At 39.8% G+C, this 16781-nt stretch overlaps 2 protein-coding genes across 2 annotated transcripts; both read right to left on the bottom strand.

The window, feature by feature from the left end:
* Positions 1-291: 291 nt before the first annotated feature.
* Positions 292-5193, bottom strand: LOC149102132 (uncharacterized). The gene has a single exon (XM_089274647.1). It carries the CDS (start codon positions 5146-5148, stop codon positions 3697-3699), a length of 1452 nt encoding a protein of 483 aa, XP_089130773.1. The 5' UTR covers positions 5149-5193; the 3' UTR covers positions 292-3696.
* A 3070-nt stretch (positions 5194-8263) lies between these two features.
* LOC110063802 (uncharacterized) lies at positions 8264-11811 on the bottom strand. The gene is made up of 2 exons (XM_020770797.2): positions 10440-11811; positions 8264-9459 (listed from the first exon to the last, which is right to left on the bottom strand). The coding sequence occupies exons 1-2, from the start codon at positions 11743-11745 to the stop codon at positions 9215-9217; spliced, it is 1551 nt and encodes a 516-aa protein (XP_020626456.2). The 5' UTR covers positions 11746-11811; the 3' UTR covers positions 8264-9214.
* Between the last annotated feature and the right edge of the window lie 4970 nt (positions 11812-16781).

Here is a 16781-nt window from a genome sequence, read left to right as displayed (position 1 = left end):
ATCCATGCATGCCAAGGCATCACAATAGCATCCCGTTGTGAGCTTTTATGTTTATTTTTGCTGGGGAGTAAATTCCAGCAGGGGCTAAAAAGAAAAGAAAGCCTGAATAGCATTTAAGCTAAAAATAACAATAATCTCTGATAAATGGTCGCAACAAGTAACGAAAACCTCAACAGGGACAAGCTATCAAGTATTATGTTGCACATCAAATAAATTTCTGGCAAGCCAAGCAACTATTTCTCACTCTTGCTTTTGCTGTTTGATTTTTTTTAATGGTCTTTTCTTCTGCAATTGTGTTTTTTTGTGTTCGTGCATCATTATAATATGGCCTAAGGATACCGGAATCAGACCTTTCCTCACGGAAAACTCCATAATAGGTCAAAAAACGGACACCTTTAGGTTGACGACAGTTAACTTAGTCCCGGCGAAACCAGAATTCATATAATCTCTTCCTCTATATTACGGCTACCTCGATAATAAGGACAGTCAGATCTACCCCATATTAAAGAGGTATGGCTGAACTATTTTTAGAGACTACAGTACTTTTATTAAGCCCAGATTTAACGTATCATGAAATTACTCGCTATTTTTAAAATCATCTTGGGAAAATAGCCAAATTTAGCGGCTTCTAGAAATTCAATTCAAGGTGGCCTATAACCCTTGTTGAAGACAGCCATAATAGTGTTATCGCAGACTGCCCCCTGTGTTGGTCCAATGTAATTAGCGCTAGCGGATATATTTAATGGATTAGCCTAGCTTTATTTACTGGAGCGAAATCCGCTTTAACGGTCTCCACCAGACAAATAAGCCCGTGGTCATAATTATTTTCTAAACCACCGGATGCTGTATTTTCGAACGCCCCAATTTACACATTGTTAAAAAAAAACGCTGGCCTTTGTTTTCCATCATGTCTGGTGGGTCAAAGTTCCCGACGCTCTTTCAATAAGCACGCGCTAATGCATACCGTTTAATGAAATAGAGAAAAGAGCTTGGGGTAGTGTTCTATAAGGCAGTTGCCATATTCTTCGGCAGTTAAGCACGTTCTCCAAGTACCGCTTAGCGTCCATTTGTAACAAAGACCTTTTGCTCGGACATGGGAGGGGACTGTGTGGAATTTGACCTTGTTAACAGGAGAAGGACAGTTTCCCACCTCTTTTAATTTTTTTTATCTCGCTCGAGGCTGATAAAAGACAGAATAAAAGACATCAGTTGATCTCACCCGATTCAAGTCTCACGGACGGATAGTGCTAGAATGCACGAATTCTTAACGCGTCAAAGAGGAAATAACATTGAAAACATGTATCATGATATAAACTTGTATCAAGTTGTTTTCATTATTTTTGACCACCTCCGAGATTTGTGTTGCCTAGTTCAATAGTTAAACGTTAACAGAAGACGATTCTTAGCTCCTATTATATTAAAGACATTCAAGGGTCATTCAACTCTGTAAATCACCTCTTTTCATGTAATTTGATTTATTTCCACTCGGGGATTTGACTTCTGAGGTCAGAACCCGAGGAGGCATCTTTGGAGTTCCCATGAAAATAAAGAGATAAATGTTTATGTTAGTATACAAGGGATATATATACTCAGAGTAGGTGTGCAACGCTTTCGAGTGTAATATCTAACGAGTCATTTTCTTGGTATTCACACGAGCCTTTACGCGCCGAGTGTGTATACCAAGAAAAAACGAGTGACAAGTAGGATCAGATTCTAAGGTATACCACGAGAAAGTGTTACATAACTATTTTATGCCACGTCATGGAAATACGGTGGTCGACACAGTTAATGCAGCGCAAGTTAGGAAGGCTGGGTGTAATATCGTCAAGTATACAACTGCTTTCCTGTATTCTGATTGGCTACATTTTCTATGGCATGATATAAAGATTTGCATATGGAGTAAATCATGTCAGTTGAACAGCGAGGTTCGTGGAGGTCTCAGTGGAACTTTCTAGGCAGTCCGCATGAGTCACAGGCACGGTTGTGTTGTGCGAACGTTTTGTGAGTTGTTTTGAATTAGTTCTCTTGAATATTCACCAGGTTGCGAGGAAAAATAAATCTTTTGAGTACCCGAATTGAAAAAATCAAGCCAGAACTTAATTGTTTAGAGAAAAAAATCGACAGACTAGATGACAATACCAGAATTGACACTGTAAAAGAGCTTCTGGTGTAAAATATTACAAGTTTTGCACTCTTCTGGACTCCAAGTAAGGACCCTGGATGGGCAGGGAATACCTTTCGTCGACCAGACTTTCTATTAAACTTCTTCCAGTTTCACTTTGCTACAGCCTTTAAGTTTAAAGCAAAATCTCTCGCATAGACCTGAGCCTGTAGTTACGAGAGCTCATACTTAAATGGATAAACGAGGTTAATCCAGAGATTCTCGGTTTATAATAGCGCTTTATGGCACCAGTTTACATTGCTCGTATTGACAGAGTATTCTTTAATTAATTAATTAATCAATTAATTAATTAATCAATTAATCAATTAATCAATTAATTAATTGATTGATTGATTGATTGATTGATTGATTGCTTGATTGATTGCTTGATTGATTGCTTGATTGATTAGTACTCTAAACTAGCTGTAAAGATCCGTATACGTAAATTCTTCGTTGCTTGAACAGTATATCCACCTCAGTGGAAAATTACTTTCACTTCGAATAACGATTGCAATCGAAATCCACACAGCTAAGAGATTTGCACTTTTACTGGCGATTCGCGTAAAACAAATGTACATAAACAAGCTAAATATACAGAGCTGGAAACCAAAACGAAATATAAATAGAGCAAGCAAAAATGACGGAAAAATTACGAAACGTTCAAGATTTGTGTGGCGACTACGACAACTAAACGCAAAATATAATGACAACGGCAACTAAAAGACTAACGGCAGAAGAAGCTATAAAGAACAAAAAAAACAACGGATGACAAAAAATGCACACGAAAATATGGAACGCTGCGCGTAACCGAAATAACTGGCGAAACTAATTACTGCAACAAATATACACGGAATAGACTAAAAACCGAAGGACTGATCATGAAACGTGAAAGGACAACAAAATTGAGGTTCCGTGACTACAACGATTTCTATAAAAGCTGCTTATGCAAATAGGTCTTTAAATTTCAATCTCATTTCCTAGAGATCTAAGATCCACAGTTCCTATTGATTAACGTTGATTAATTGCCCGGTTCTCGAGCTTAAGTATAATGATTGACTTCTCACCATCAAAGGATGTGCGTCAAAGCCCCTGATGAAGGACGTGGAAGGGTTTGGAGGGGAGAGTTGTCTTGAATTTCGAAATCATAGTTGAGACGATTCTATAGATTAAAACTGTCCTGTTCGTGAACTTTCAGCCAAAAATCTTAAACGTAACCTCTAACTTTCAGCTTGCTGACCGGAAAACTGCTAATTTTGCGTCCTCTTTAATTTCAAGGTAATTGAAATTTGGAAATGTTAGTTAATCGCATTTTTGATCACTATATATAACTTTTGATTTGTTTGTATGCAAACTTTTATCTGTAATGCGGATCAGCTACTAGCCAATTTGCCCTACGAGGCTTAGGTAATTTATGATTAGGATTGTATAAGTCAATTTTCCTTGGACGGGTACTGTTACGATAATTCAGAAACAGCTTTTCTTGAGCCATGCAAGACATGAGTAGATATAGATCGTTTGGACCAGTCATGGTGTGTTCACACGTTGCTCATTTGGGTAGAAAGACTATTTCTAGTTCCCACTTGATTCGGTTCTTTGTGGCATCGAATCTGCCTAAAACAGCAGCAGGCCAAGGGCGACAGCTGGGTGTATCTCTTTCTGAATTCCTTGTCGATGCCAGCGTAAATTCCGGGTTTGATGGCTGCATAGATGCCTTTCGCGATCTCAATGGCAAATGCCACATATTCGTAATATTCGCCGCCGATGCAAGCGGAACCTACACATACATACCAAAACATCATTTCGATTATCGATAAGACGACGAAGAGTGTCGATGCTACACCCGTGATCTTCGCCTCTTCTCGCGTCGTTTCGAAACTTTCTTCTTGGTCAGGTTCATCGACACTGATGGTACCATCATCTTCTTGATCAACATGAACGTCATACATGCCGTTAGCTTCGTCGACTTCATTTAAGTTTTTATTTCCATTGGACATCTCTATCAAAGTTTCAGAGGGGTTGCTTGAATTATTCTGTTGTTGCGGGATCGCTCCAGCAGGAAAATATTTTCCATCTGGCTGGCACCAGCCGTTGTTCGATAACATGGGCTCCTGTTGGGCGTCGTTTCTCCATTGCTCGACTTTGGCATATTTCTTGTCCCCGATACACTTCTTTCGGCCCCCTTCTTTCATTTCTCCAGCCCTCCTTGCCTCTCGTTTGCGCTTGATTTCTCTCTTCCTCCGCCTAACCCGAAAAAATACGACAGGATTTAGAATCGTCAAAATCACATCACCTGACACCATAAACACGAACAAGTGAATTTTGTCCATCATAATAAGTGTGTCCTCTTTAGTCGGATCAACATAGCAGAAGTTGCTTTCAACCTTGCCTATTGCAATGTACATGATCGACGGGGTAGCGGCGAAGATCCAGAAGAAAACTATCAATCTTGCGCTGAATTTTCCTGTGTGTTCCTTTCGGCCTTTGGAAGACAAATTTCTGGACACATGGAAAGCCAGAGCCACCAGGCTGAGAATAAGAACCCTGTCAGGTATTTGAAAAAGAAAGCGGTACAGCTTACACAAAACATCACCGGGGGGACCTTCAACAACCCAGATGTATTTACCATGGTGAAAATTGACAAACTCTACCGGGTGTAATAGCAGGGTCGTCAAAATATCTGCACACGCCATGTTGATAAGAATGTACTGTGAAAACATTTTTCTCCCATTCTTGATGCTCTTGCACAGAATATAAATGGCAATGCTGTTTTCTATTAAACAGGCAATGAAGAGGACCACTCGTACAGCCAGACTGATGTTTTTGAAGAGTGCATTTTCTGGCTCTGGTGTCGGCATAATCGGTGGCCACTTGGAATACTCCAGAACTGCCGTTCCTGGTATATAAGGAGACCATGTCGGATAGCTGAACCAAGCAGGGATCGAGAAAGAAGGCCCTTCAGTGGATGTGTCATTGGGCCAGTCAGCCATTTTTCACTCTGGTGTATTACAACTCGTCAATTCCCAGCTATAAACTGCGACATCTCCTTTTAAACAGCTTAAGGTCCATTAGCGTCTTAAATTGCAACTAAACGATAAACAAATCGGTTTTTATTTGTTTTCAAACCTATAAAAGTTTTCATGATCATAAGGAACTGATCAAATGACTGTTTTAAGGCTTAATGAGTTTGACTAACTTTGTTAAATGTAAACGTTTAACACAGCAGGCGACGATCGATGGTCAACAAAAACCATAGCTAACGCTCATTTATGTATTTTTTTTTTTCTATGTCCAAAAAATCATTTTTCACCATAGCTACCAAACAAAATCGAAACCTTTTTTAAACTGGCCACAAATACATGTAAACTACACAGAAAACGTGCGTTGTAATGTGTCTTCGGTCAATGTTAACCCATTAAGTAACAAGAAAGATACATTTCCACGGGAAGTTTTGACGATGTTAAAGAGAACAAAGTGTTAATCCATTTTCGACGTTTTTATCAGTTTTAATCATCTCCGGTGTACACACACATGTGTACATGTACAGGGATGCAATTAGGGCAAACATCATGCGATCACGTCAACTTCCATCACCTGTGAAACAAGGGATTATTTTTCAACTTAGTAGTGGCACTTGAAGTTATTTACACCGTCGAACCTCTCCACAACGGCCACTCGGCGGACAGAGGAAAGTGGACGTTGTAGAGAGGTGTGCGTTATGGGCAGGTAATGGTGTAATATGACACCTGTATTTTTGGGTGTGCAACATTTTTCTTTTCAAAAAGCGTATGCAAAGCGAAATATCAAGTTTGGTGACTTTTGCAACACAAAAATGAGGCTTAGTATGCATCGTTCGTCAGTCGTGGCCGTTGTAGAGAGGTTAAAATTAAAATGAATGTAAGGACTTTCCGCCAAGACCAAAAAAGTGGCCGTTGTAGGGAGGTGACCGTTTATTAGTGGAGGTTCGACTGTATTCAAAGACCTTGTGCGCATGTGTGGGCAGTGTAGGCTGTAGGAGCTTATTGGGTATGAACTATGTATCGCTTTAGTTTTCACCGACCAGGACTCTTTTATTTGCAAAAACCTATCACTGCGTTTAAAGTCGGACTATTGCTTTTATTTTCTTGCTTTTATCTTCTATGTAGTGTTACTAAGTGAAATTCGTGTTGTTTTGGTGTTTTGTAATTGTAGTCGGCGCACTTAAATGATTGAGCAGAAAGTCATATTTACTTTGCGAATTTAGTCACCTTGACCGTGTTTGCCATAAAATCGATACGTGTGGGAATATTTAGAAAAAACTGTCGATGGCAATCAACCACAAAGATTTACTTCGTACATGGAGATAGAGGAGAAACGTAAAGAGAAGTAACTAGAAGACAAGGTTTAGTTCTCGTTACATTAAGGACATTCAGCGCTGTGAATCACTAGCACATACTTCTTTTCATTTTGTACGCAATGGCTAAGAAGGACTAAGGTTTTAGCTCTAGTTGCACTTTGAAAAGCAGACTCAAGTAGGGCTGGGCAAGGAGATCATTCCGTCGACCACACCCTGCAGCCTTATAAGAAACGTCTTCTTGTTCAACTTAGCTACAACCTTGCTTTAGTCGTTAGAAGTGTAAAATCTCTCGCCTGGCCTGTTAATGCAAGGCCTTAAGACAGCTAAAAGATCAGTAAACAAGTAGGCAATCTACAATCACAGACGAAAGTTGTTGGGACACTTAATCTGGACGACGTATCCCCTTATTCCCCTACCCCCTCTAATCACTGATGTAGCAAATTGTCGCGGTTTTTTCCAACTAATAGGGAAAAAATACGGCCTGATTTTCAGCGTTGCATAAAGTTGGGGAAGAGGACAACTTGTTTGGTGCCCCATTTTTTGGTGCAACATTTTCGTCTGGGATTATAGAGATTTCCTGGTTAGCCTTCTAATTTATAACAATAGCATTTTAGGCATGTCTTCTTCAGCTGCCAAAGTTTCTGTCAGCTGGATTTTCTGAATCGTCCGTTGCGAATTAACCGGCGTCTCTTGTTGGAAAAGATCCTCAACTGAAGCCCATAAATAGTGACGATCTCGAGATTTCATTTGTTATTCAGCGATAAACAACTTATGTCTCCTTCCAGTCTCAATACAATGTGAAAAGGCAGGTGATGAGAATAAAGAAAATAATCATCAAATGTCATAGATGTTGTCTTGATGTAGTACCAAGCTCTCTACACTAACACCAACTTAAGAAAACTGCCATTCAGGAGGTTTACAATCGATCAAGAGATTGGCCGGGTAATTTTTCGAGACAGTTTCAAAATAGTTGCAGAACACCCTGTAAATTTAAGACAAAACCCGCCGGATAGGAAATGGAGCAATTTCAGCTTTTAGTGGACAAAAAACCTTGTACCAAAGTATTTTGCAGTCCTGTTTACAATTTCTTAAAGCTAAAGATATAAGTAGTTGCCTGAAATAACACCGAAAGCAATTTCCCACGGGAACTCGAGAAAATAAATTTTAAAGTTCAGAGAAATTGTGCAAACACAGGTAAAATTTCACCATCAGTTTCATTTCACCAGTACTTTCAAGTTTTTCATATGAGCTTCAAAATTTGTTTTCGACATTTGGTGTTGTTTGAAATGATCTTTTTTGAGAAGCTATCGAAAGATACTTATCACAGTCGCACAGAAGTTTGCCAAATGATGTAAATAATCTTGGTATAAAGTTTTTGTCCACTTCTTACTCGAACTTCTGGTGGAGACCCTCTTAATCGATAATGATGTCAACACGAATACCATAAATTTACGATAAAAGTTAACGGCAATTGTTCGCCGAAGCGGTGGATGTGAATAGTGATGGACATTTACCGAGCCGCGAGGCTAAACGCAAAGCCATTTTGGTTCTCTTCGTCTGCTCGGAGGTGAAGAGTACATTACTTATCTCCTCCGAGTTAACCAATCAGAATGCGTAAAAAGCACTATTCACTTGTGTGGTATACAATGTCCGCCTCAGTTAATACTAAAGTATTTGGAAGAGACTTAGCGAATGAAACATTTAAAAGGCCTACAGGAGTGCTTATTACTGGTGTCGGAATTGTGCAATATCTTGAAAGTTTTCAGATATTTTAAAATATCACGAAAGTTCTGTTCCTTTATTACACCGAACCACGCGAAATGACTGTCAGATTCGCCCATATATCATCCTTTACACGCCATTTGCCCAAGTCAACATGTCAATGCAACTTCTAACATACACTACGAGCGGGAAGTACTTCAAATTCTAATCAACACTACGAAGTTTCCATTTCTACTTATTCCCAAAATTGCAGAATTAACTCTTGAATAAAACTAATAAATCTTCATTACGAAAAATAGTCCAGCTGGCTAGCTTCCGTGGAAGTTAACTGTATCCCTCTTCAATGACGCTACAGCGATATTAGGCATATTAAAAACTACTTAAGTTCAAACTTCGCGTCACGGGTCAAAATTCAATAACTCTTTAGGGCGCAGAGACAAACTTGGTAACTTTCGTCTCACACGGGATCAGGTTGTGCACCTTGAAACTGCTGCAAATTTGTGTGCCAGCTGACATCAAGCAAATAATTTGTTGGCAGTTTGTTCAGTTTTTGAGTTGAGAAGTATAATAAAACACTTAAGGAAACAGTGAGATTTGTTTCCACTTGACCCTCAACGTTAAGAGTCTCGGGGGAAACAAAAGTACTCACTACTTCCCTTGGGGGCAGACATTAAGGGGTTAGTGCTTAGTGTATTTTATATCGAAAGGTAAGGCAAGGTAAGGTAACTTTATTTACTCACTACTCACTATCTATCACAGAATAGATAGTGAGTAGAGTAGCCAATCAGAGAATGGTATTCTTGATAGAACGCTAGTGGATTTATACTCATATAAAATAAAATAGTCCTAAAAGCAACTAGTCCTAATATTAAAAATTTGAGTTAGTATATACAGTTCATACACTGGTGCCCTGCAAACTTCACACCACTGGTCGAGGTCGAGGTCAAGGATTTGGTGACAGCTGGTAACTGGTTCCACTATAATGATGTCATAAAAACTCATGTCACAAGATCTTTTTTCAGTAGTTCTATCCATGTTTCATACTTTTTTGTCACTTTAAATATTGCTTCTTGATCCAATTTTCCCTCCTCAATCTCATGAATAATTGTTTTCAGTTTTTCTGCTTCATCTCCTTGCAAAATGTCCAAAGCATCATGCAGAACATCGATTTCCATCATAGTAGACTTTCGTAGTGCAATTTCTTTAGATGGTGACATCTTTACTGCAAAACTTAGCCTTGCACCTGATGAATAAACAGGACATTTAACAAATGTGACATTGATGCTGAAAGATGAATACTCTCATGAATTTGAGGCTGATAATCAGGGGAATAGAAGATACGGTAGGGAAAGATCTCCTCTCACCACTATGCTCACTGGTTCAACTTTGCCCAGGAGTCATGTGTTGGTTTAGTTTTTTTGGTGGCTCTTTCACCTTAATTTCAACTATAATCAAGCAATTTGATATCTGCAGAGACAAGCACCTTTCACTCCCAAATTCAGTACTTTCAGAATTTTCAGAATTTCAAATGTTACAGTGAAGCCAAGTGAAGCGTACCCCTCAAGATTACATTAATGAATTGATTATTTGAATATTGAACCCACTAATCGTTTCAAGAATGCAATAATGAATTGACTATTTGAATATTGAACTCGCTAGTCATTTCAGAAATCAATATTAAATTTACTTTTTTGAACATTAAACCCATTAGCCGTATTCTTGGAACGACTAGTGGATCCAATTTTCCAATAATCAACTCATTATTGCATTCTTGGAACGACTAGTGGGTTCAATATTGAAATAATCAATCCATTAATGTAATCTTGACGGGTACGCTTCACTTGGTTTGACTGTAAGAGGCTTTGGGCCAAAAGATGGGTCCTGTCAGAATTTGTAGCTGAGTCATGAATTAATCTAGATAAGGATGGGAGTGTTAAAAAAAGCACAGAAATAAATTCCAATCATTTGATTGTAAGTGAATAAAACTTTACAAAAGCCCTGGACTTATATGACATAATAGGGGGTTTTGGGTGGGCTTATAAATGGGGTAGGGGGGAGGCTTATATCAGGGAGAGAGTAAAGTGTCTTACACAAGAACACAACCCAATGTCCCTGGCCAGGGCTCAAACCTGGACCACTTGATCCAGAGTTGAGTGCACTAACCATGAGGACACCAGACCTCCTAAAGTTGGTCTAAAAAGGTGCATAAAAAATGTTCCATACCTTCATATGTCAATGGTGGTGGTCGGGCGCTATGTGGGATTGTCCCATGGAAAATAGCAATACGTCCATATCTTGGTCTCACTGCAAAGATGACTTCATTTCCATCCATATCATTCATGAACACCGTCTCGCCATGATGGTTCTCAGTCCAGTTTTGATTGAGGTAAATTAGCAGAGTATATTCATCCTCATAATGTGCACAATCTGTGTGAATAGTTGTAGTATCACTACTTTGGATGTTATTGCATCCAATGTCATAAGGATAATAACCTTCCTTTCCTGATACAGTAGTTACAATCTGACTGACCAGCTGCCACAGGGTAGTTTGCACGAAGTCTTCAACTTCAAATGCCATAATCCACTGTACGTTATCTCCACTATCTGCATCAGCAGCATTGTCATTATATCCACTATTCACAACTGTATATGTTAGGGCATTGAGTTCCCTAGCGGGAAGGATGTTATCCAAGACAATGACACTACGACCATCAGCGGTTGTAAAATTTCTAGTGATAAACTGTTTGATGTCTAGCTTTTCACTAGGAGCTGTGTCAGTTTTGTGTAAGAGTTTGAAACTAGCAAAATGCTCAAAAGGGTAAGAATCTGTCAAATCTGTCGTTGAGGAACTGTCAGCTGATTGTTCACTGCTTTCAGTACCTGATTGCCTCTTCTGATCAGACAATAACAGGTGAATTCTCATTAAATACAAGCGTTCTGACAAGTCAATTGCTGGAGGTTTGAGTACATGTTCCAAAGAGGCAGGAAAGATCACAGTTCTTCCTCTCTTGGGATATACAGCCTTCAGAATCTCACCCTCCTTATAAACAACCAGTTCACCATAAGCGTTTTTTCTCCAATTCTCTACAAGAAAAATAACAACAATATAGCTGCTGTCGACATTACTACTAAACCGCTTGGTACAATAGTGTTTTGCTTTGATGTTGATTTGGCCTTCGATTTCAAGTATCTTACAATCACCCTGCGTTCTAAGGTGAGATGACAATGCATGTGATAGTTTTTTCCAAGCTGGTGACCTCGAAAAAGTGTGAGAAGTTAGGTTAGCAGACCAACAGTAGCAAGATTTCGCTGGAAAAACCTCGGCTCGACTTCCTGGGTCCATGTTGTTCTGTTCATTAGACTTGAAAGTCCACAGAGTCTCCTCTTGGCTGAGCAAAGACTTCATGTCCCAAAGTTCATTAGTAGTAAATATATTGTCTTTTACCAAGACATCCTCCGAGGCTGGTGACCTCGACAGCGAGCTCCTGGAAAGATGACAAAGTAAAAAGAAATAAACTAACCGAGTCATTTTGGAATTTGTGGCCACGTCTGATCGATGTTGATTTGTTTGTATTATGCTCTGCTTAGGCTTGGTAGCCGCTCCAACAGCGCATTGTACGTGCAGGGGCTAACGTGTCCCAAGGTATTTTTAGGTACTTTATAGGTATTTTATCCTTTTTATTATTCATCACTAGAGAATTTGAAGCCGTTTTCATATGAAAGCGAAAACCGTTCACAGTTTTCCCACTTCTTTTCAAATTGTGCGGAAGTAGCTTGGGAAGTAAGCAGGTATATACTTCATGGGCGAATGTCTGCACAAGTGCATTGAGTATTCTACTTCCGTGTAAACTACACTGAAGAGATGGACACCGATACATACATACATACGTTTATTCCACGTTGCCAAGGGGCTTTTCAGTGAAATATGTAACAAACAACAATAAAATACAATAACATTAATTCTATGTGAATAAAATTTAAAATGCACTAAGAAATTCAAATCTAATAGAAGCTAAAGAATTAGAAGATTTAAAGTATTCCGTACTAGATAAATTCAGTTAGCTATCCATTAAGAGTCTTTTCCTCATCAAGGTCTTAAAATGAGCTAACGATTAACTTAACTTAACTTAATATTTTGAGGCAGAGCGTTCCAGAGAGATACCATACGATAGTAAAAAGTTCTTTGGCCAGTTGCGGTCTTAAATAACGGAATATTTAACAGCTGTGAGTTTCTAGTTTTGCGTGTTGATATTGATGAACGCTTAACTGATCAGATAGATACCCCGAAGCAAGGCCATTCATGCATTTAAATGCCATAATTGAATCGCGATAATACATATGTTGTTTCACGGGAGCCAGTTGAGAGGCCCTGTTAGGGGGAGTACCCATGGCCCCTGTCTGAAATTCGCCAAAAGCCATGTCGGCATTTCGCAAGATTCTCATGTCGCCGGTCGGAATTTCGTCTCAGAGGAGTTGTGTCGGGAATTTGACCTTGCTCGATTAAAACGAAGCTACACGTATAACACATCGTAATACCTTTGTTTATTAAAAAAAAAAAAAAAAACCGACACAGTGCTCTCAAGTCTCACACATTGAGCATGAGGCTCAAGCAAACGAATTCAATCTTGCGCTCTCACGCTGAAACTATTATTTCTCATGCATTGAAGGTTCCTTGCTGTTTTAGTCAAGTACATATATAATTAAGTATCTCTTTGGGTATAATTTACTCCTTGTATGCTTTGCACTTGCTTCGAACACTTTTCAGCACTAGGAATTCTTATGCAGAGCCAGCATTTCTCCGGTCAGTAGGTTTAATGATTACTTTATGGTTACTGTTAAAGCATCACATTTCGACTCAGAATGAAGGAAAAGACTTCTTAACTACTTCAATTTTTCAAAATTTTCTAAAGGGCTGAGGGCATGCTGGGGGTATATTGGGAGCATGCTTTCTAAGGGCTTGGGCATGCTTTCGAGTGCTGAAGTTGCTAACCTCCTAGGGGACGTGGGGGCATGCTCCTCCCAGGAAATTTTGAAATTTAGGCGCTTGGAATTGCTATTTTCAGCCATTTTCCAGTCATTATTTGGACCTAAAGTACAATCGAACCTATGACTATTTTTACCATGTTTATGTTCAACAACCGTTCTTTAACTCGAAATCTTTACAGCCTCAATCAGACAATCTCTCCTATCTATAATCATCCTTTGAATTTGGCGTAACCCTTATCTTCTGCTGAAGACGAGAAGACCTTGGCAACTTTCCCCTGTCTCTATTTTCCTTCCATAATGCCATTTGCTGATAATACAGCTTCATATTCTTTTACTGGTGACCCACTAATAAAAATATGAAGCAGACGGTCGAAGATCTCTTTCCTTTTTCCTTAAGCGTGTTTTTAGGCGTTTTCGGGCACTGCTCACTCAGCTGAGAGTGAGAAAAAATACTCAGCAATGACGGACTCGATTTATACGACGTGGACGTTTTAGCATATATGAGAAAGCCTGTGTTTCACGACCCGTGGACATTGCGCGTGAGAGAGGAAAACACATTTAAAACTCTGGAAATGCGTCTTCACTTCGACTCAGATGTTTAAAACAATCACTGCATTCTAAGTTCCGAAATTCGTTGTCGGTCTATCTTGCCATTGGTGTCGCCTTCTCTATTTCGCTGGAGTAGTCTGCCGTTTGTCGCCAATTCATAGCTGTCATGTCGCCGTTTCAAGGCCATGTCGCTTGTCGGAATTTACCCCTAACAGGGTCTCAGTTGAGTTGTCTGAGAATGGGAGTAACATGATCGTATTTCTTTGACCCACTAACGATTCTACAGGCAAAATTCTGAACAGCTTGGAGTTTGGCAATATTAGATTGTAAGTATTGCTCCATACTGAAGAGCAATAAAAAAGTTTACTGAAAACTAACGCGTTGATAATAATAATTAAAGTGCAGTTGTCAAAACAATGTTTAACACGGTTTATCTGGCCTAGTCGATACGTCGCGACATACAAGAAGCGACAGTTGCAGTGACATGATCATCAAAAGTTAAACTTGTATCCAATATAACACCAAGGTCTCTGGAAGCCTCCACTGGAACAAGCTGTTTTCCAAGGAACGAAAGCTTGAAGTTGCGAGTCTTAGCTAGCGACTCCAAGTTTACTGCCACGGTAGGAGCTTCGTCTTGTCAGGGTTTAACTGTAACTGGTTATCGAAACACCAGTTACGTATTCTTGTAAGGTCTTGATTTATATTTATATTTATTTCTACCGATCTTTTGTCCCTACTTCTTATCTTCTGTCCCTAGCACTGATCATCTGTCCCCACCACTGATTAGCACTGATAGGCCATCTGTCCCTACAGTAGCACTGATCTTCTGTCCCTAGCACTGATCATCTGTCCCTATCACTAACATCTGTCCCCTTTAAGCACTGATCATCTGTCCGGTCCTAGCACTGATCATCTGTCCGGTCCTAGCACTGATCATCTGTCCGGTCCTAGCACTGATCATCTGTCCGGTCCTAGCACTGATCATCTGTCCGGTCCTAGTACTGATCATCTGTCCGGTCCTAGTACTGATCATCTGTCCGGCCCTAGCACTGATCATCTTTCCCTAGTACTAATCACTAGCTGTCCCTATCACTAATCATCTGTCCCTGTCACTGACTGATCATCTGCGAGTGTATCTAATTGTCGAGAATCGAGAGCCGAGGGTAAAATGTCGAGAGTCGAGGGTAACATGTCGAGGGTCGCGGGTAACTTAAAAAATACATTAAAATGAAGTTAAAAATAAAAAATAAAAATAAAAATATAGTTTATATGAAATAAATTGCTGAAGAAATCAAGGCAGAATTTTCTTTCGCCAGGTTTTCTGTTTTTTTTTTTTTTTTGGAGTAAAGCGTTGCGTGTCTTGGGCTGTGATACCAACAGCGCTGTCTGTACTGTCACGCAAACGTAAACTCTTATCAGAGGAAACCTGCGCGCTAATTTTCATTTCCCGATATTCACGCTTATTATCTCCCTTTAGGACTGTAGAACGTTATTATAAACCACTAACTATCTTTGTTTTCATTATTTTCATGCCTTGTTCTAATACTCGCCAAGCAAACAAAATTAACGTAAACATAGTGGATTAAAATAGGGTTATGTGACGTACTAAAGAATAGGGGATGGCATGTCTGCCTTCCTGTTTGCTCGTGGACTGCCCAAGATAACATTGGATACTTTCAAATAGTTCTCTCTAGTTTATTTGGTATTTATTGGAAGCTCTAGAGCAGGGTGTAACAGTAGCCATTTTAGCGTTCATTCTGTTGCTTTTTATCGAATTCTTAATGGCCTTCCTAAAAAAATAGGGAAAAATCACACATTTTTTGCCGTTCTCAAGAAAAACGTCATTAGACGTCGCGTGACTACTAGGTGACAGACCCTGTTACTGATTATCTGTCCCTAGCACACAGATCATCTGTCCCTAACAGTGATCATCTGTCCCCAGCACTGATCATGATGGCCAAGATCAGTGCTAGGGACAGAAGACCAGTGCTCTTAGAGGGACAGATAATCACTTACTTATCGCTTAATCGCTTACTGTATTTTGGCTCACTGTATTTTGTGAAACGAAATGAAACGAAACGGATAGACCTGTGCTGTATTTTGCGAAACGAGCTCTTCAAAGACGCTAACGATATGTAACTTACTTCTTCTGATTGTTAAACACTTTTCGTAGATACAACTCGACGTAGTGATGATTTTTGAACAACGAGTTTGAGCCAAAAGGTCCTGGGGGGGGGGGGGTAGCCAGCGAACGCAGACGTATTTCCGGTGTCACAGTGATATGTGTATCCCCGTGATATGTGTATCCCCGCACACATATCACTAGTGATATGTGTATCCCCTCCAAAATGGCGACCAGTGATATGTGTATCCCCCACCCCCCTCCCCTCTACTTTAAAAAGCAATATCCTCCTTGAAAGCGCTCTCGTCGTCCGGTCGCTTACTGGACGAACGACTAACCCAAACAGGCCTAAAACACAAATCTCAATTTTTGTAGTTGAAAAAGTTTACGTATCTGCTGCTGGAATTGTGTTCTTGATTCTAACTGGTTTTCTGCGAGCAGGATATAATGAATTTAAAGTTGAACACCAAATGGATCTAGATATATTTCAATTTGAGTTTCACGGCACCGGATTTCTAGGACGATATTAATTGCGCGGTTCGACGCGGTGCATTCTCACCCCTCGAGTAACGCATATTCTCCACTGTTCATCGCCTTGTTTGCATCTGAATTATTCGTGGAGTGAAACACATATCACGGCTTCGACCCGATCGCCATAAAATGATTAGTGGCACTCGTGTATCCCCTGCACCCGCTTTTCAGTTCGACTTTTTGTAAGATATGTTAAGTCTCAAGCTGTATTAACATTGCTATACTGCGAATATTGCTAGCACGCTTCATAATATTCGACGTTTATTCTTCGGCAGTTAGCCTAGATTACGGCTGTCTTCAGGGGATACACATATCACTGCGCCATGTAATAATTAATGATATGTGTATCCCCTGCATGCGGTCGGCGACGGTGTACA

This window comes from Orbicella faveolata, unplaced genomic scaffold (genome assembly GCF_042242905.1).
Source record: "Orbicella faveolata isolate gen_17 unplaced genomic scaffold, um_ofav_v1 contig_36, whole genome shotgun sequence".
NCBI lineage: Eukaryota > Metazoa > Cnidaria > Anthozoa > Scleractinia > Merulinidae > Orbicella > Orbicella faveolata.
Note: the sequence above shows the minus strand (reverse complement) of the source record. Positions and strands in the feature narration are given on the sequence as shown.